Source organism: Pseudophryne corroboree, chromosome 3, assembly GCF_028390025.1.
Source record: "Pseudophryne corroboree isolate aPseCor3 chromosome 3, aPseCor3.hap2, whole genome shotgun sequence".
Lineage (NCBI taxonomy): Eukaryota > Metazoa > Chordata > Amphibia > Anura > Myobatrachidae > Pseudophryne > Pseudophryne corroboree.
This window is the reverse complement of record NC_086446.1, coordinates 524,200,620-524,222,238: the sequence shown is the minus strand read 5'-3', so window position 1 is coordinate 524,222,238 and position 21,619 is coordinate 524,200,620. Positions and strand designations below refer to the sequence as shown.

Here is a 21,619-nt window from a genome sequence, read left to right as displayed (position 1 = left end):
ATATATATATATATTTGCGACTATAACGCACATTTTATTTCATATTTAGCGGTTCTTTTAAGGACACCAGCAAAATAAATGGTAATTGATGTTCAGGTATTGCCCCCATTCAGTTGCTGGATATTTTATTTCCTACTTACCACAATAACGTTGCTCCCTATTTTTTGGCCGCAGGGAGAAATTCCATATGATGTAATAATTCCAAGAGCCACTGCCAACACTCATCCAGCTATCAGCGGAAACTCCACATTGAGAGCAGAGGACGCATACTCTGCACAGAGCCGCCACAATGCAAATAATGCTCAGGTATAATGACTAATTCTAATGTATGTTCTGTGATGGACAAATACAGTCACACACCTTAGTCAGTGCATGTAACGGATTTCTTAGTTTATAGACTGTCATGTGTTATCCCTTTAACACAGAGGTTTTCAACTCCAGTCCTCAAACACCCACAACAGGTCATGGTTTCAGGGGGATACGTTTAGCATCATGTGACCAACGCCAGAATCCCGACACCACTCAGGAAACTGACGAATGATTACAGACAGCTGACATCCCGAAGGGGAGTATCGGGATATGGGTTAGGGTCGATGGGGGGGGGGGGGGGGGGGGCGGGGGTGGTTAGAGTTAGGCACTAATGGTGTATTAGTCCTAGCCACTACCCCCCTATGGTTCAGCCGTAGCCACATTGCCCTGGAGGGTTGGCCCTAGCCGTGACCCCCGAAGGTTAGGAGAGGGGGGTGTAGAAATACTTACACCCCCCCCACCCGATGTCGGGATCTTCAATATGGGGATGCCACGGTCAGTCATGTGACCGCCGGCATACCGACCGCTGGGATATAGTATGGATTCCGTTTCAGGACATAAATAATGATGCACAGGTGAATTAATCTATTTTGCTTTATCAGTAATTATCCCACCTTAACCACAGACAGAAATTCTGAAAACATGAAGATACTTGAGGATTAGAGATGAAACCCCTTGCCTTTCCTGGTCAATAATCAGCGATTATACAATATAACTATTAGGGTTTAGCTCTGGATTGTCCAAGTTTGTTGTGACTGATGACTAGTATTCGTTGGTTATACATATAACAGTGGGGTCTTGAGTAGCTAACACATCATTGTATGCTATATCAGTGCGACACATATGTTTTTTTTTTTCTTTTGTTTCAGCCAAACTCCCCGTACAGTCAGTGGTGAGATCTGATTCTACAACAACCAAAGCTGGAAATCGCCCTTCCCTTTTCCAAAAACAAAATCCGTTCCAAATTATTGGATACACAGCTGACACTGTAATTGCAGAACATCTTTGATAGAAAGTTCAGTACACTGTCATTGGTGGTGGGCGTTCTTCATCATCATCATCATCATCGTACTGTTGAAAAGTAATTATTATAATAGGCTTGTATGCATTTTATGCCAAAACAAGCATTGTATGTTGAGCAAAGTTCATATTTATCAATATTCAGCAATTCAATTTCCATTTCATGTATCACCGTCACAGGCGGCATAGCAAATGTTTAACATGACCTCTAAATAGAAGGGATTAGATGTCATTGGAAGGTCAAATTTATTGATATCCGGTTAATATGGCGTTACATTATGCAACCACATGCGGTTTGATGCTTTATTTGCACAGTCATTTTTGAAGTTCATCCTTTGCCTACATGTCATGCAGGCAGCCATTTTGTGCTTCATGTCTCAATTATGACACTAGTTTCTAGTGGAGTTATAGACTGCATTGTCATGATTATTGTCTCACCACAAAATGGCTTCCTCCACTGGGTGTTCTGACAGATACAGTACACTATAAGTGGATAGCAATAGACAACCTTTTAAGCCCTATGGCAATATAAAGGTTAAAAAGCTGCTGCCAAATTGCTACTGAATATCCTAGTGCCTTCAAGAAAACTTTCTATTCTACAAGTCCGTTTATTTCACCTGTTATTTATGGGGCAGTTTCTCTTACCTTTTAAAAATGGAAAACAAAATAACTAATTTTTCTTGTGTATATTTTATTTGATATTCTGTATAAAAGAAATGTAAAAACTTATTTTTACACTATATTTTGCGTATGAATGTGATTGTATGTCTGTATGTGGGAATGCCCTGGTTGTTTGGAGAATCATGTGATCTTTGATCATGTTTTCCCAGTTACCAGGTGCTGGACTCATTCCCACACTGGTTTCTATTTAAATTGTCCATGAAAATTCTTTAAATTCCTACACTCCAAATGTGTTTTTGTGGCTTTAGAGATTTCTTTGTTGTTTTTTTCTGGTTAAAGAAAAATTAAACTCTTATTTAAATGAAAACCTGTGTTATGCTGTCATTATTTCCCAAATTTCTAATAAGATGTTGTAATTTATGTCGCATCCTACGCCATCTTTCTTACTATGTAAGATCTTTACTAGTTTTATCCAGAGGCGTATCTATAATGGGTGCACAGGCACCACTGGGTCCAGGTGGGGAGTCCACACCGCACACCCTGCACCTATTTCTTCTGTACTTACCTTTCCAGAGTCCAGTGTCTGTAGCCGCAGCGCTTCAAAATCAGTGGCCATTTTCCCAGCTTTTTCACACATGCACAGTAGGGAAATGACCGCTGTGCCATTTCCTCGGAGACCTGCGTTTGCGCAGTAGGCTCTGGCACAGTGCCAAAGTCTGCTAGTGCTGAGAGCAGTGCTGCTAGCTACAGCAGAGGCGAGGGGCCCCGGACGGAGACTGCACATGGACCCCCTACTCTCTTCTTATGCCCCTGGTTTTATCATTTATTTCTAGAATGCTACCAATTATGCAAAACTGTACAGAAAATATTTGACTCTGCCTCATTGGAGCTTAAAGTCTAATACCCCTTTTACACCGCCAGCATATAACACGGGTTATTGCACATGAACTTGCATAACCCGTGTTGCTGGTTGGTGTAAAAGGGCAGAGTTGGAACCCGGTATTCCAACTCGGGTAATTTTCAGGGATGAACACGTGTTCAACCCGGCAAACTGTGCTGTGTAAATGGTAGCCGGGTCGCATCGACGCGGCTTCCCGTTTACAGTGAATGTACGGGCGGCGCTTGGAGATCACGTGATCTCCAAGCGCCGCCCCCCACCGCATCATCGGCGATGTCACCAACCCGGCAATATGCCGGTTTGTAGATGGCCGTGTAAAAGGGGCCTGAAGCGGGTCGCAGTAGGGTAGCACCCGTGTCAGGCTCCTGGCTGTGACCCACAGTAGTTGGTCTAAAAGCGGTAGAAATGTCATAACCCACAAGCACACACACATGCTATGGTACATTTAGAAGTAGCCGTCAGTTGACCTGCCAGCTTTTGCTAATACTTTAAGAGGATACGGAATACCCTGAGGAAACTCACTCTAATATGGATAGAACACACTAAGTCTTGGAGAGTGACAAAATGCAGAAAAATAAACAATCAGCCAATCAGCTCCTAACTGTCTGTTTTCAAAAAGCCTGTAACATGGCAGTTAGGAGCTGATTGGCAGGTACTTTATTTCTCTCCACTTTATCACTTTCCAAGGTTTGGTACATCTCCCATAAAAACTTCACACTGTTATGCTCAGGTGGGAAATCAAACTCATGACTAGCGCTGTGAGGTGACAATGCTGTCAACTTACACCATACTTTCTTACTGTTTGGGAGACTATCGAATTACAGGGATTCCTCACAGATTCCCGAGAAAGTACAGTAGGCCCCCTTCCCAGGTCTCACATGTTTATTTTGTGGAAGACAACAATAAAACTACTAAAAAGTTAAATAGCTTAAGCACTAACTCAGTGGTTCTCAAACTTTTTTAAATCATGGCGCCCTACAGTATAAAAAAAAAAAATTCACGCCACCCCTAGGCCAAAAGTTTATTACTGAGAAATTTAGAATGAAATATTAAATAAAGTAAATTGTGTTTATATGTCATCAATACAGCTATGTGATGGGAGACAAGATCTGTTTGTCCACATATGTCGTGATTAGCAGCAACCAGCACTGCTTTTGCCTAATACATTTACCATTTACCATAAATAATTTGACTTGGTCCACCAATCCAATGCCCCCCTTCAAGTGTCCTGAGGCACCCCAGGGTGCCACAGCACACAGTTTGAGAACCATTGCACTAACTCATTCCATAGATGTTGCAACAGCTCCAAGTGAATATTTCCATAGTTACAAAAACAGCCTTCCTCCATCCAGTAAATGCTATGTCTCGTTGCTATTAGTAATAGGGGAAGATAACAATTCTAAACCAGGGTTTTTAGAACCTGATGAGATCGTCAGTGATGTCATTTCAGTAGATTCTTTGCCTGACAGTAAATATTTGTTTATTAGCCAGTGTTTGCCGCTGATTTATGCCTTTAATACAACTTCTTTGTCCTCAGACATTTGTGGAAAGAATTAACTTAAGTCTTATTCATGTGTTAGACTAGGGTCTTAACATTCCGATTGTCCCTGTGTTCACAGTTTTAGGGTTGGCGAGGACAGAAGAACCTGTGAGACCAGTCAGATCACATTGCTCATTTATCAATCCGATAAAGCTGATTTTCGGTTGTCACTTATTGATAGGAAACCATTTATAGTGACATAAAATATCGTCTCCTGCGTCATAAATACATTTTTATTGGCAATTTAATATAACTAATCCTAATTAATTTGACATACATAAAATAATAAGTTTTTTATCCACTTCATTCCATTGATAATGATTTCCCACTTAATAAATGTATTGTACCTCCTCATTTTCTGACTGGCCAGATAGGTTAAACAGCATTGATACACAGGATGGTAGTTGGTCAAATCAATTTATAGGCCCGTCACAGGTACATGTAAGGGAGGGATTAATCTAGAGAAGAAAAACATTTTTTAAAAATTGAGGATCTTGGGATGCCTCCAGGTGAGCTGGCTCTCAACTTAGAAATACATAAACACAGGACCCAAAGTACAATAGGTGCTATAACCATGTAGTGTAGGACCACCAGAGCAGAGACGCCTTGTCGTGGCTGGTGCTTATCATATGTTTGCAAATGTATGACATGGAGATCTCAGCATTTCTATTATCATGTCGGATATAAATCTCTTTTGCAGGCCTATCCAGTGTGCTGTATGATTTTTTTTTCTTCAGGTCAAACAGCATGCTTTTTGAACTGTATTGAATCTCACAACCACATTTTTTAGTGGTTTTAGCAAACCACTGCTTAATACATGTGTTGGTTTCTCATCTTCGATGTGTAAAAATATAAAGATGGCGATGTGTATCTTTTGATGTCTACTAAAAGGGTAGTTTGGAATAGTAATTTAGGAGGTGGAAGAACTCTAGGAAGAAGATAAAAAATTGCTCTTTAGTACGTTTCCCTCGGAGAGTTTTATAGTGAATGGAGCAAGGTGCAGGATCCTCCAACAGCACAGAGTAGTTATGCGAGGCTACCATGAGAAGACTGTGTCATCGACAACTTTCTGTGAAACCACAATCGTGTTCCAAATTGAATGCATGAACGATTTTGATTAACTGGTTAATATAAATAAAATGTAAGCTTCTTCAATTTACAGCTTTTTCCAAACTAATATTTTGCTGGCTCATAGCTGATGCTTTTAATAAAGAATGAAAGATTTCTTCTTGTATTTCTGATTGCATTTTTTTCTTAGCATTTGTTTACTGGTACCCTGTGTATTTGTCTGTGATTTCTAGTGATGTGCACCGGACATTTTTCGGGTTTTGTGTTTTGGTTTTGGATTCGGTTCCGCGGCCGTGTTTTGGATTCGGCCTCGTTTTGGCAATACCTCACCGAAAATTTTTTGTCGGATTCGGGTGTGTTTTGGATTCGGGTGTTTTTTCAAAAAAAACCTAAAAAACAGCTTAAATCATAGAATTTGGGGGTCATTTTGATCCCATAGTATTATTAACCTCAATTACCATAATTTCCACTCATTTCCAGTCTATTCTGAACACCTCACACCTCACAATATTATTTTTAGTCCTACAATTTGCACCGAGGTCGCTGGATGGCTAAGCTAAGCGACACAAGTGGCCGACACAAACACCTGGTCCATCTAGGAGTGGCACTGCAGTGTCAGGCAGGATGGCACTTCCAAAAAATTGTCCCCAAACAGCACATGATGCAAAGAAAAAAAGAGGCGCACCAAGGTCACTGGATGGCTAAGCTAAGCGACCCAAGTGGCCGACACAAACACCTGGCCCATCTGGGAGTGGCACTGCAGTGTCAGACAGGATGGCACTTCAATAAAATTGTCCCCAAACAGCACATGATGCAAAGAAAAATGAAAGAATAAAGAGGTGCAAGATGGAATTGTCCTTGGGCCCTCCCACCCACCCTTATGTTGTATAAACAGGACATGCACACTTTAACGAACCCATCATTTCAGCGACAGGGTCTGCCACACGACTGTGACTGAAATGACTGGTTGGTTTGGGCCCCCACCAAAAAAGAAGCAATCAATCTCTCCTTGCACAAACTGGCTCTACAGAGGCAAGATGTCCACCTCATCATCATCCTCCAATTTTCACTGTGTACATCCCCCTCCTCACAGATTATTTATTCGTCCCCACTGGAATCCACCATCTCAGGTCCCCGTGTACTTTCTGGAGGCAATTGCTGCTGGTGAATGTCTCCACGGAGGAATTGATTATAATTCATTTTGATGAACATCATCTTCTCCACATTTTCTGGAAGTAACCTCGTACGCCGATTGCTGACAAGGTGAGCGGCTGCACTAAACACTCTTTCGGAGTACACACTGGAGGGAGGGCAACTTAGGTAGAATAAAGCCAGTTTGTGCAAGGGCCTCCAAATTGCCTCTTTTTCCTGCCAGTATACGTACGGACTGTCTGACGTGCCTACTTGGATGCGGTCACTCATATAATCCTCCACCATTCTTTCAATGGTGAGAGAATCATATGCAGTGACAGTAGACGACATGTCAGTAATCGTTGGCAGGTCCTTCAGTCCGGACCAGATGTCAGCACTCGCTCCAGACTGCCCTGCATCACCGCCAGCGGGTGGGCTTGGAATTCTTAGCCTTTTCCTCGCACCCCCAGTTGCGGGAGAATGTGAAGGAGGAGCTGTTGACGGGTCACGTTCCGCTTGACTTGACAATTTTCTCACCAGCAGGTCTTTGAACCTCTGCAGACTTATCTCTGCCGGAAAGAGAGATACAACGTAGGTTTTAAATCTAGGATCGAGCACGGTGGCCAAAATGTAGTGCTCTGATTTCAACAGATTGACCACCCGTGAATCCTGGTTAAGCGAATTAAAGGCTCCAACCACAAGTCCCACATGCCTAGCGGAATCGCTCTGTTTTAGCTCCTCCTTCAATGTCTCCAGCTTCTTCTGCAAAAGCCTGATGAGGGGAATGACCTGACTCAGGCTGGCAGTGTCTGAACTGACTTCACGTGTGGCAAGTTCAAAGGGTTGCAGAACCTTGCACAACGTTGAAATCATTCTCCACTGCGCTTGAGTCAGGTGCATTCCCCCTCCTTTGCCTATATCGTGGGCAGATGTATAGGCTTGAATGGCCTTTTGCTGCTCCTGCATCCTCTGAAGCATATAGAGGGTTGAATTCCACCTCGTTACCACCTCTTGCTTCAGATGATGGCAGGGCAGGTTCAGGAATGTTTGGTGGTGCTCCAGTCTTCTGTACGCGGTGCCTGAATGCCGAAAGTGGCCCGCAATTCTACGGGCCACCGACAGCATCTCTTGCACGCCCCTGACGTTTTTTAAATAATTCTGCACCACCAAATTCAATGTATGTGCAAAACATGGGACGTGCTGGAATTTGCCCAGATGTAATGCACGCACAATATTGCTGGCGTTGTCCGATGTCACAAATCCCCAGGAGAGTCCAATTGGGGTAAGCCATTCTGCGATGATCTTCCTCAGTTCCCGTAAGAGGTTGTCAGCTGTGTGCCTCTTATGGAAAGCGGTGATACAAAGCGTAGCCTGCCTAGGAACGAGTTGGTGTTTGCGAGATGCTGCTACTGGTGCCGCCGCTGCTGTTCTTGCTGCGGGAGGCAATACATCTACCCAGTGGGCTGTCACAGTCATATAGTCCTGAGTCTGCCCTGCTCCACTTGTCCACATGTCCGTGGTTAAGTGGACATTGGGTACAACTGCATTTTTAGGACACTGGTGAGTCTTTTTCTGAGGTCTGTGTACATTTTCGGTATCGCCTGCCTAGAGAAATGGAACCTAGATGGTATTTGGTACCGGGGACGCAGTACCTCAATCAAGTCTATAGTTGCCTCTGAATTAACGATGGATACCGGAACCACGTTTCTCACCGCCCAGGCTGCCAAGGCCTGAGTTATCTGCTTTGCAGCAAGATGACTGCTGTGATATTTCATCTTCCTCGCAAAGGACTGTTGGACAGTCAATTGCTTACTGGAAGTAGTACAAGTGGTCTTCCGACTTCCCCTCTGGGATGACGATCGACTCCCAGCAGCAACAACAGCAGCGCCAGCAGCAGTAGGCGTTACACTCAAGGATGCATCGGAGGAATCCCAGGCAGGAGAGGACTCGTCAGACTTGACAGTGACATGGCCTGCAGGACTATTGGCTTTCCTGGGTAAGGAGGAAATTGACACTGAGGGAGTTGGTGGTGTGGTTTGCAGGAGCTTGGTTACAAGAGGAAGGGATTTAGTGGTCAGTGGACTGCTTCCGCTGTCACCCAAAGTTTTTGAACTTGTCACTGACTTATGATGAATGCGCTGCAGGTGACGTATAAGGGAGGATGTTCCGAGGTGGTTAACGTCCTTACCCCTACTTATTACAGCTTGACAAAGGCAACACACGGCTTGACACCTGTTGTCCGCATATGTGTTGAAATAATTCCACACCGAAGAGGTGATTTTTTTTTGTATTTTGACCAGGCATGTCAATGGCCATATTCGTCCCACGGACAACAGGTGTCTCCCCGGGTGCCTGACTTAAACAAACCACCTCACCATCAGAATCCTCCTTGTAAATTTCCTCCCCAGCGCCAGCAACACCCATATCCTCATCCTGGTGTACTTCTACAGTGACATCTTCAATTTGACTATCAGGAACTGGACTGCAGGTGCTCCTTCCAGCACTTGCAGGGGGCGTGCAAATGGTGGAAGGCGCAAGCTCTTCCCGTCCAGTGTTGGGAAGGTCAGGCATCGCAACCGACACAATTGGACTCTCCTTGGGGATTTGTGATCTAGAAGAACGCACAGTTCTTTGCTGTGCTTTTGCCAGCTTAAGTCTTTTCATTTTTCTAGCGAGAGGATGAGTGCTTCCATCCTCATGTGAAGCTGAACCACTAGCCATGAACATTGGCTAGGGCCTCAGCCGTTCCTTGCCACTCCGTGTCGTAAATGGCATATTGGCAAGTTTACGCTTCTCCTCAGACGATTTTGATTTTTGGGTCATTTTACTGAACTTTTGTTTTTTGGATTTTACATGCTCTCTACTATGACATTGGGCATCGGCCTTGGCAGACGACGTTGATGGCATTTCATCGTCTCGGCCATGACTAGTGGCAGCAGCTTCAGCACGAGGTGGAAGTGGATCTTGATCTTTCCCTATTTTAACCTCCACATTTTTGTTCTCCATTTTTTAATGTGTGGAATTATATGCCAGTATCAATAGCAATGGCCTACTACTATATTTACTGCGCACAGCTGAAATGCACCACAGGTATGGATGGATAGTATACTTGACGACACAGAGGTAGGTACAGCAGTGGCCTACCGTACTGCTATATATAGTATACTGGTGGTCACTGTGTCAGCAAACTGCAAAACTAAAATGCACCACAGGTATAGAATGTAGATGGATAGTATACTTAATGGATGACGACACAGAGGTAGGTACAGCAGTGGCCTACCGTACTGCTATATATAGTATACTGGTGGTCACTGTGTCAGCAAACTGCAAAACTAAAATGCACCACAGGTATAGAATGTAGATGGATAGTATACTTAATGGATGACGACACAGAGGAAGTACAGCAGTGGCCTACCGTACTGCTATATATAGTATACTGGTGGTCACTGTGTCAGCAAACTGCAAAACTAAAATGCACCACAGGTATAGAATGTAGATGGATAGTATACTTAATGGATGACGACACAGAGGTAGGTACAGCAGTGGCCTACCGTACTGCTATATATAGTATACTGGTGGTCACTGTGTCAGCAAACTGCAAAACTAAAATGCACCACAGGTATAGAATGTAGATGGATAGTATACTTAATGAATGACGACACAGAGGTAGGTACAGCAGTGGCCTACCGTACTGCTATATATAGTATACTGGTGGTCACTGTGTCAGCAAACTGCAAAACTAAAATGCACCACAGGTATAGAATGTAGATGGATAGTATACTTAATGGATGACGACACAGAGGTAGGTACAGCAGTGGCCTACCGTACTGCTATATATAGTATACTGGTGGTCACTGTGTCAGCAAACTGCAAAACTAAAATGCACCACAGGTATAAAATGTAGATGGATAGCATACTTAATGGATGACGACACAGAGGTAGGTACAGCAGTGGCCTACCGTACTGCTATATATAGTATACTGGTGGTCACTGTGTCAGCAAACTGCAAAACTAAAATGCACCACAGGTATAGATTGCAGATGGATAGTATACTTAATGGATGACGACACAGAGGTAGGTACAGCAGTGGCCTACCGTACTGCTATATATAGTATACTGGTGGTCACTGTGTCAGCAAACTGCAAAACTAAAATGCACCACAGGTATAGAATGTAGATGAATAGTATACTTAATGGATGACGACACAGAGGTAGGTACAGCAGTGGCCTACCGTACTGCTATATATAGTATACTGGTGGTCACTGTGTCAGCAAACTGCAAAACTAAAATGCACCACAGGTATAGAATGTAGATGGATAGTATACTTAATGAATGACGACACAGAGGTAGGTACAGCAGTGGCCTACCGTACTGCTATATATAGTATACTGGTGGTCACTGTGTCAGCAAACTGCAAAACTAAAATGCACCACAGGTATAGAATGTAGATGGATAGTATACTTAATGGATGACGACAAAGAGGTAGGTACAGCAGTGGCCTACCGTACTGCTATATATAGTATACTGGTGGTCACTGTGTCAGCAAACTGCAAAACTAAAATGCACCACAGGTATAGAATGTAGATGGATAGTATACTTAATGAATGACGACACAGAGGTAGGTACAGCAGTGGCCTACCGTACTGCTATATATAGTATACTGGTGGTCACTGTGTCAGCAAACTGCAAAACTAAAATGCACCACAGGTATAGAATGTAGATGGATAGTATACTTAATGAATGACGACACAGAGGTAGGTACTGCAGTGGCCTACCGTACTGCTATATATAGTATACTGGTGGTCACTGTGTCAGCAAACTGCAAAACTAAAATGCACCACAGGTATAGAATGTAGATGGATAGTATACTTAATGAATGATGACACAGAGGTAGGTACAGCAGTGGCCTACTGTACTGCTATATATAGTATACTGGTGGTCACTGTGTCAGCAAACTGCAAAACTAAAATGCACCACAGGTATAGAATGTAGATGGATAGTATACTTAATGAATGACGACACAGAGGTAGGTACAGCAGTGGCCTACCGTACTGCTATATATAGTATACTGGTGGTCACTGTGTCAGCAAACTGCAAAACTAAAATGCACCACAGGTATAGAATGTAGATGGATAGTATACTTAATGAATGACGACACAGAGGTAGGTACAGCAGTGGCCTACCGTACTGCTATATATAGTATACTGGTGGTCACTGTGTCAGCAAAACTCTGCACTGTACTCCTCCTATATAATATTAATTATACTGGTGGTCCCCAGTCCCCACAATAAAGCAGCACACTGAGCACACATATGGAGTGTTTTTCAGGCAGACAACGTATACTGGTGGTCACTGTCAGCAAAACTCTGCACTGTACTCCTGCTATATAATACAGCTGCTCCCCAGTCCCCACAATTAAGCAGTGTGAGCACAGATATATTATGCAGCACACTGAGCACAGATATGGTATGGAGCGTTTTTTTCAGGCAGAGAACGGATAAAAACTGGTGGTCACTTATCAGCAAAACTCTGCACTGTACTCCTCCTAACAGCTGCTCCCCAGTCCTCCCCACAATTAAGCAATAAAGCAATCAAGTTCAACAATAAACGGAGATGACGCCAGCCACGTCCTCTCCCTATCATCTCCAATGCACGAGTGAAAATAGCGGCGACGCGCGGCTGCTTATATAGAATCCGAATCTCGCGAGAATCCGACAGCGGGATGACGTTCGGGCGCACTCGGGTTAGCCGAGCAAGGCGGGAAGGTTCGAACCTGCCTAGGACCCGTGTAAAAAGGGTGAAGTTCGGGGGGGTTCGGTTTCCGAGAAACCGAACCCGCTCATCTCTAGTGATTTCTATTTTAAAGTAAAGAGTTAATGGTCACACATACCAGCTGTAAAGATAGTATGCTTTCAAGTACTGAAAAAGTTTCCCTTATTTGCATGACACCTCAGGATCAGACGCCAAAAGGCTGTATCTATTACATATATGCAGAGAAGAGGAAGCACATAGAAATTAAGATGCTTTTGTCCCACAATTTTCATGCTGTTTCAATGCATTTTGTTCATATTCTTCTAAAACGCTAAAAAATGTGCTGCGTATAACGCAGGGAAAATAGAAAAAAGTTATCTTTCACATATCTATTCAGGTATTTCCTATACACAATAGTGCATTAAAATAATACCTTCTGTGCTGTACAATGTGAATTGCAGAGTGAGGATTATGTAACACAGTAATACTAAACCATTACAAACCAATAAATATTTTTTATGTAATATTTAATGTTTTAATTAATGCGTGGAAAGCGCATTCAAATCAAATGTGAATTGTCACCCAATAGTCATAAATAGAATCCAAGGGGATAACAAAAAACACAGGATGTGCTACTAGATATGGCTGGTTTACAGGAACATGTATTTACAAGAAGAGGATGCAACACACAGATGGTAACAGTTGCATTTCAATAAGTAACTTGGCTTTAGTAATTACAGTAGAGTACAGTTGTAAAAACAGCCCAGGTGACTCTGCCCTTGCAGTTATAATGCCTAGAGGTGTCTGAGTTGCTAGGTTATCTGTACACTAAACAACGAAGAATTTATTTCAAGACTTTCGAAGCATATAGTTAGAACACCACTCCTCTTTCCTGTCATTCCCATGTGTTCCTCGATATCGTATATTTAGTCTCAAATGGCAAAGCCAGGGCTAAATCAGTTAATAGGCAGAATATAAATGATATGGAGCTGATAATATGAAGGCAGAACCTGCCACAGAATTGAAAGTTTCATGCAGCAACTCAATTATTTTTAATTGGCCTCACAAGCTGCCAATCAAACACTAAGTGGCTTAAATAAGTTAAATAACCAGCACAGGGTGCAACTAGCAGAGGGGGGGGGGGTAATGCCACAGTTTGGGACACAGTTCATGGGGTCACTCTGGCTCTGGGCAAAACATTACCCCCACACAAACACGCACACATTTTTTTCCACATTTTAAACCATTTATTTACACAGAAAAGCACAGCACAGATCACACTGACTGTTGTCAGCACATACCTCGGGCAGTTGAGAGGCAGTCCATCGGGCCACAGGTTTTACCTTTACTGCCATGTGGAAAATCTGACTGTAAGCTCCATTCACATAATGGAGGTAGAGGGAAAGTGCATATATGTATACTATAGATGCACTGTCTTTTATTATTATAAGATGTATATTAAATGTACTATGGTGCCAGTGTCCATAGGAAATGTACATAATAATGGCATGAACAGAGAAAGTACCAGAGAGCTTTACAGAAGACCACTGCCAATCCCCCCATCCCCCACCCCCCATGTGCAGTTAGAAATAACTGCCTTGAGCCCTGAGCAGGAGGGAGGACACTGCAACGGGAGGCAGTTGAGGAGTTCGGTAGAGCAGATTGCAGAGGTACCTTACCATTATCTATTGATGGCATTACTAACTTCTCTAGCCCCCAAGTACGCTGTCTTGGAGTAATCCTTGACTCCTCCCTCTCGTTCAAACCACACAATCAGCACCTCTCACAAACCTGTCATTTTTATCTCAAAAATATTTCCAGGATCAGACCCTTTCTCATCCAGGATGCCACACAGGGGTACATTTACTAAGCGGAGATAAGAACGGAGAAGTGAGCCAGTGGAGAAATTTCCCCATCAACCAATCAGCAGCTCTATATAATTTTATAGTATGCATATTATAGATGTTACTTCAGTGCTGATTGGTTGCCATGGGCAACTTCTCCACTGGCTCACTTCTCCACTCTTATCACTGCTTAGTAAATGTACCCCTTATCCACTCACTGGTCATCTCCCGACTGGAATACTGTACTCTCTCTACTCCAATCTATCCTCAATGCTGCTGCCTGGCTCATCTTCCTCACCAATCGCACTATATCCACCCTCTTACAAGCCCTCCACTGGCTCTCCTTCCCCTTCAGAATCTATTTCAAGCTTCTCACACTCACTTACAAAGGCCTAACTCACTCCTCTCCCAGTTATATCTCTGACCATATCTCCCTTTACACTTCCGCCCATCCTCTTTGCTCTGCTAATGCACGCCACCTCTCCTGCCTACTGATTACCTCTTCCTACTACTACCTCCAAGATTTTGCACGTGCTGCTCCCTTTCCCTGGAATTCTCTACCTCTCCCCCTCAGATCCTCCGCCTCCTCTCTACAGAGCTTCAAACGGGCTCTCAAGACACACTTCTTCACCAAACCCAGCCATCTCTCATCCTAAGCCCTCTGTGGCCCACGCTCACTTTCTACCCCATCTGTGTCACCCCTGGCGGTGTGTCCCTTCCCTTTAGAATGTAAGCTTTCACGAGCAGGGTCCTCTTCCCTCATGTGCTTTTACGTCTCTTACTTAACCTATCTTCTTTTCAATACTCCTTTTGACGGCACCAAATCCCTCTGTTTTCTGCCACCCTGATAACTTTTTTCAGTGTTGTCTGCTGATGCAGCTATGTTTATATACCCTGCACTTGTCCTATATTGTATTGAACTGTAAGTCACTGTCGTCATGTGTTGCTTATTTGTTTACTCTGTAATTGGGCACTGCAGATCCCATGTGACGCCATATAAATAAAGGATAATAATAATAATAATAATATATTGATATAAGCTCATTTCATTGTTTGCAGAAGGTCTAAATAATTGTGCTGTGAAGGCATCTCCTCAGAGTACCATACAGAGACCAACTTCCTTTTTAAACTATATAATGATGTATCATGCTGTCCAATCTGTCTCCTCTCTGCAGTCTGCATACTACAGTCATCGGTATTAGGCAGCAGACCCCAGAAGAGAGAGAGAAGAAGGAGGAGATAAATAACTAAGGGGGATATTTACTAAGCAGTGATTAGAGCAAAGAAGTGAGCCAGTGGAGAAGTGCCCATGGCAACCAATCAGTACTGAAGTAACATCTATAATTTGCATACTATAAAATTATACAGAGCTGCTGATTGGTTGATGGGGCAACTTCTCCACTAGCTCACTTCTCCGCTCTTAACACTGCTTAGTAAATGTCCCCCTAAAGAACTTATGTATGTTTGGACTTATTAACAAGCATAATATATAGGTATGCTTACTTTACACTTGCTATATTATATTGAATTGTAAGTCACTGTTTTTCTTGTTTTTGCTTATTTGTTTATGTACTCTGTAATTGGGCACTGCGGATCCCTTGTGGCGCCATATAAATAAAAGATTATAATAATAGCAATAATAATAATAAGGCTGTGTACCAGGTTGGGGAAGTGGCTCAAGCACCCAATAGGATTGAGGTGCTGTCTAAGGGAGAGGTCTGTAAAATCCCTACTGCACCTATCAAACATCAGAGGAAATTAAGGACAAAGCTGTCAATGTTAACCCCTTACTTACATCCTATCTAAGTACAGACTTAGTGCTAACAGCTGAGCAAGGGCATAGTTGATATTGAGTGTAGGCAAAATTCATCCTTTCTCATCCTGAAGAGTAATGAACATTGCCTCATGCAATCGGCTGTAAACAGGTTTCTATGGCAGTAGGAAAGTGACAGCAGGCACAAAGTACTAACCTACCAATAATCTAAAAAAAGAGATCAGAACTTTGGCTACTGATGTCCCCTATGAAAAACCTGCCAAGTTGCTAGATAGAGGGAGAGAAGGAAAGCTAGATACCATCAGAGCAGTAAAGTAATACATTGAGATATCTGTTGGATAATCAGAACTAGAACTGCTATAAACTAAGAATCAGCACCTGACATTGGAGAATTACCCTTAACCTTTACACCACAGCCTTAACCAAGTCAATACATGCAGAGAACATTCTAGGAGTTCTTTCATAAAACGTAAACATTTATGTATATACAGTATACACACACATTATGGGTTCAGTTTGATATAACGGCAGTATACCGACAACGGCATCCCGGCCACCAGTATGCTGGAAGCGCAAAGATTCCCCTTGAGGGCTCGCTACGCTGCCCTTGCCACAGGTTCTGTTCCCACTCTATAGATGTCGTGGACACCCACGAGTGGGAAATAACCCGTTAGCCGGGATTCCAGTTGGCGGTATTGTCAGCAGTCAGAATTCCGGCATCAGTATACCGACTGTGTGTGTGTGTGTATATTAGTGATGTGCACCGGACATTTTTCGGGTTTTGTGTTTTGGTTTTGGATTCGGTTCTGCGGCCGTGTTTTGGATTCGGACGCGTTTTGGCAAAACCTCCCTGAAATTTTTTTGTCGGATTCGGGTGTGTTTTGGATTCGGGTGTTTTTTTACAAAAAAAACCCTCAAAAACAGCTTAAATCATAGAATTTAGGGGTCATTTTGATCCCATAGTATTATTAACCTCAATAACCATAATTTACACTCATTTTCAGTCTATTCTGAACACCTCACACCTCACAATATTATTTTTAGTCTTAAAATTTGCACCGAGGTCGCTGGATGGCTAAGCTAAGCGACCCAAGTGGCCGACACAAACACCTGGCCCATCTAGGAGTGGCACTGCAGTGTCAGGCAGGATGGCACTTCAAAAAAATTGTCCCCAAACAGCACATGATGCAAAGAAAAAAAGAGGCGCACCAAGGTCGCTGTGTGACTAAGCTAAGCGACCCAAGTGGCCGACACAAACACCTGGCCCATCTAGGAGTGGCACTGAAGTGTCAGGCAGGATGGCACTTCAAAAAAATTGTCCCCAAACAGCACATGATGCAAAGAAAAAAAGAGGCGCACCAAGGTCGCTGTGTGACTAAGCTAAGCGACACAAGTGGCCGACACAAACACCTGGCCCATCTAGGAGTGGAACTGCAGTGTCAGGCAGGATGGCACTTCAAAAAAATTGTCCCCAAACAGCACATGATGCAAAGAAATAAAGAGGCGCACCAAGGTCGCTGTGTAATTAAGCTAAGCGACACAAGTGGCCTACACAAACACCTGGCCCATCTAGGAGTGGCACTGCAGTGTCAGGCAGGATGTCGCTTAAAAAAAATTGTCCCCAAACAGCACATGATGCAAAGAAAAATGAAAGAAAAAAGAGGTGCAAGATGGAATTGTCCTTGGGCCCTCCCACCCACCCTTATGTTGTATAAACAGGACATGCACACTTTAACGAACCCATCATTTCAGCGACAGGGTCTGCCACACGACTGTGACTGAAATGACTGGTTGGTTTGGGCCCCCACCAAAAAAAGAAGCAATCAATCTCTCCTTGCACAAACTGGCTCTACAGAGGCAAGATGTCCACCTCATCATCATCCTCCGATTCCTCACCCCTTTGACTGTGTACATCCCCCTCCTCACAGATTAATTATTCGTCCCCACTGGAATCCACCATCTCAGGTCCCTGTGTACTTTCTGGAGGCAATTGCTGCTGGTGAATGTCTCCACGGAGGAATTGATTATAATTCATTTTGATGAACATCATCTTCTCCACATTTTCTGGAAGTAACCTCGTACGCCGATTGCTGACAAGGTGAGCGGCTGCACTAAACACTCTTTCGGAGTACACACTGGAGGGATGGCAACTTAGGTAGAATAAAGCCAGTTTGTGCAAGGGCCTCCAAATTGCCTCTTTTTCCTGCCAGTATACGTACGGACTGTCTGACGTGCCTACTTGGATGTGGTCACTCTTATAATCCTCCACCATTCTTTCAATGGTGAGAGAATCATATGCAGTGACAGTAGACGACATGTCAGTAATCGTTGGCAGGTCCTTCAGTCCTTCAGTCCGGACCAGATGTCAGCACTCGCTCCAGACTGCCCTGCATCACCGCCAGCGGGTGGGCTCGGAATTCTTAGCCTTTTCCTCGCACCCCCAGTTGCGGGAGAATGTGAAGGAGGAGATGTTGACGGGTCACGTTCCGCTTGACTTGACAATTTTCTCACCAGCAGGTCTTTGAACCTCTGCAGACTTGTGTCTGCCGGAAAGAGAGATACAACGTAGGTTTTAAATCTAGGATCGAGCACGGTGGCCAAAATGTAGTGCTCTGATTTCAACAGATTGACCACCCGTGAATCCTGGTTAAGCGAATTAAGGGCTCCATCCACAAGTCCCACATGCCTAGCGGAATCGCTCTGTTTTAGCTCCTCCTTCAATGTCTCCAGCTTCTTCTGCAAAAGCCTGATGAGGGGAATGACCTGACTCAGGCTGGCAGTGTCTGAACTGACTTCACGTGTGGCAAGTTCAAAGGGTTGCAGAACCTTGCACAACGTTGAAATCATTCTCCACTGCGCTTGATTCAGGTGCATTCCCCCTCCTTTGCCTATATCGTGGGCAGATGTATAGGCTTGAATGGCCTTTTGCTGCTCCTCCATCCTCTGAAGCATATAGAGGGTTGAATTCCACCTCGTTGCCACCTCTTGCTTCAGATGATGGCAGGGCAGGTTCAGGAATGTTTGGTGGTGCTCCAGTCTTCGGCACGCGGTGGCTGAATGCCGAAAGTGGCCCGCAATTCTTCGGGCCACCGACAGCATTTCTTGCACGCCCCTGTCGTTTTTTAAATAATTCTGCACCACCAAATTCAATGTATGTGCAAAACATGGGACGTGCTGGAATTTGCCCACATGTAATGCACGCACAATATTGGTGGCGTTGTCCGTTGTCACAAATCCCCAGGAGAGTCCAATTGGGGTAAGCCATTCTGCGATGATGTTCCTCAGTTTCCGTAAGAGGTTGTCAGCTGTGTGCCTCTTATGGAAAGCGGTGATACAAAGCGTAGCCTGCCTAGGAACGAGTTGGCGTTTGCAAGATGCTGCTACTGGTGCCGCCGCTGCTGTTCTTGCTGCGGGAGGCAATACATCTACCCAGTGGGCTGTCACAGTCATATAGTCCTGAGTCTGCCCTGCTCCACTTGTCCACATGTCCGTGGTTAAGTGGACATTGGGTACAACTGCATTTTTTAGGACACTGGTGACTCTTTTTCTGAGGTCTGTGTACATTTTCGGTATCGCCTGCCTAGAGAAATGGAACCTAGATGGTATTTGGTACCGGGGACACAGTACCTCAATCAAGTCTCTAGTTGCCTCTGAATTAACGGTGGATACCGGAACCACGTTTCTCACCGCCCAGGCTGCCAAGGCCTCAGTTATCCGCTTTGCAGCAGGATGACTGCTGTGATATTTCATCTTCCTCGCAAAGGACTGTTGGACAGTCAATTGTTTACTGGAAGTAGTACAAGTGGTCTTCCGACTCCCCTCTGGGATGACGATCGACTCCCAGCAGCAACAACAGCTGCGCCAGCAGCAGTAGGCGTTACACTCAAGGATGCATCGGAGGAATCCCAGGCAGGAGAGGACTCGTCAGACTTGCCAGTGACATGGCCTGCAGGACTATTGGCTTTCCTGTGTAAGGGGGAAATTGACACTGAGGGAGTTGGTGGTGTGGTTTGCAGGAGCTTGGTTACAAGAGGAAGGGATTTAGTTGTCAGTGGACTGCTTCCGCTGTCACCCAAAGTTTTTGAACTTGTCACTGACTTCTGATTAATGCGGTCCAGGTGACGTATAAGGGAGGATGTTCCTAGGTGGTTAACGTCCTTACCCCTACTTATTACAGCTTGACAAAGGCAACACACGGCTTGACACCTGTTGTCCGCATTTGTGTTGAAATAATTCCACACCGAAGAGCTGATTTTTTTTGTATTTTGACCAGGCATGTCAATGGCCATATTCGTTCCACGGACAACAGGTGTCTCGCCGGGTGCCTGACTTAAACAAACCACCTCACCATCAGAATCCTCCTTGTCAATTTCCTCCCCAGCACCAGCAACACCCATATCCTCATCCTGGTGTACTTCAACAGTGACATCTTCAATTTGACTATCAGGAACTGGACTGCGGGTGCTCCTTCCAGCACTTGCAGGGGGCGTGCAAATGGTGGAAGGCGCAAGCTCTTCCCGTCCAGTGTTGGGAAGGTCAGGCATCGCAACCGACACAATTGGACGCTCCTTGGGGATTTGTGATTTAGAAGAACGCACAGTTCTTTGCTGTGCTTTTGCCAGCTTAAGTCTTTTCATTTTTCTAGCGAGAGGATGAGTGCTTCCATCCTCATATGAAGCTGAACCACTAGCCATGAACATAGGCCAGGGCCTCAGCCGTACCTTGCCACTCCGTGTCGTAAATGGCATATTGGCAAGTTTACGCTTCTCCTCAGACGCTTTCAATTTAGATTTTTGGGTCATTTTACTGAGCTTTTGTTTTTTGGATTTTACATGCACTCTACTATGACATTGGGCATCGGCCTTGGCAGACGACGTTGATGGCATTTCATCGTCTCGGTCATGACTAGTGGCAGCAGCTTCAGCACGAGGTGGAAGTGGATCTTGATCTTTCCCTATTTTAACCTCCACATTTTTGTTCTCCATTTTTTAATGTGTGGAATTATATGCCAGTATCAATAGCAATGGCCTTCTACTATATATACTGCGCACAACTGAAATACACCACAGGTATGGATGGATAGTATACTTGACGACACAGAGGTAGGTACAGCAGTGGCCTACTGTACCGTAATGCTATATATTATATACTGGTGGTCAGCAAACTGTGCACAACTGAAATGCACCACAGGTATGGATGGATAGTATACTTGACGACACAGAGGTAGGTACAGCAGTGGCCTACTGTACCGTAATGCTATATATTATATACTGGTGGTCAGCAAACTGTGCAAAACTGAAATGCACCACAGGTATGGATGGATAGTATACTTGACGACACAGAGGTAGGTACAGCAGTGGCCTACTGTACCGTAATGCTATATATTATATACTGGTGGTCAGCAAACTGTGCAAAACTGAAATGCACCACAGGTATGGATGGATAGTATACTTGACGACACAGAGGTAGGTAGAGCAGTGGCCTACTGTACCGTAATGCTATATATTATATACTGGTGGTCAGCAAACTGTGCAAAACTGAAATGCACCACAGGTATGGATGGATAGTATACTTGATGACACAGAGGTAGGTACAGCAGTGGCCTACTGTACCGTAATGCTATATATTATATACTGGTGGTCAGCAAACTGTGCAAAATTGAA

At 44.1% G+C, this 21,619-nt stretch overlaps 1 protein-coding gene and 1 long non-coding RNA gene across 4 annotated transcripts in view; both read left to right on the top strand.

Annotated features, from left to right (window-relative positions):
- Nucleotides 1–2,317, top strand: part of GPRC5C (G protein-coupled receptor class C group 5 member C) — a 55,741-nt gene extending 53,424 nt beyond the window's left edge. Inside the window, exons 4-5 of one of the 2 annotated variants that reach the window (XM_063961132.1) lie at nucleotides 175–306; nucleotides 1,179–2,317. In XM_063961132.1, coding sequence (XP_063817202.1) covers nucleotides 175–306; nucleotides 1,179–1,205 — 159 coding nt within the window. In that variant the 3' untranslated portion in view covers nucleotides 1,206–2,317. Of the gene's footprint in view, nucleotides 1–174; nucleotides 307–425; nucleotides 562–1,178 lie in introns of those variants that run through there. The other variant, XM_063961133.1, reaches the window with a different exon arrangement.
- An 11,623-nt stretch (nucleotides 2,318–13,940) lies between these two features.
- LOC135057973 (uncharacterized) overlaps nucleotides 13,941–21,619 on the top strand; it is a 95,384-nt gene continuing 87,705 nt past the window's right edge. For both annotated transcript variants that reach the window (XR_010244500.1, XR_010244499.1), the window contains exon 1: nucleotides 13,941–14,008. This is a non-coding gene — a long non-coding RNA (uncharacterized LOC135057973). The remainder of the gene's footprint in view (nucleotides 14,009–21,619) is intronic.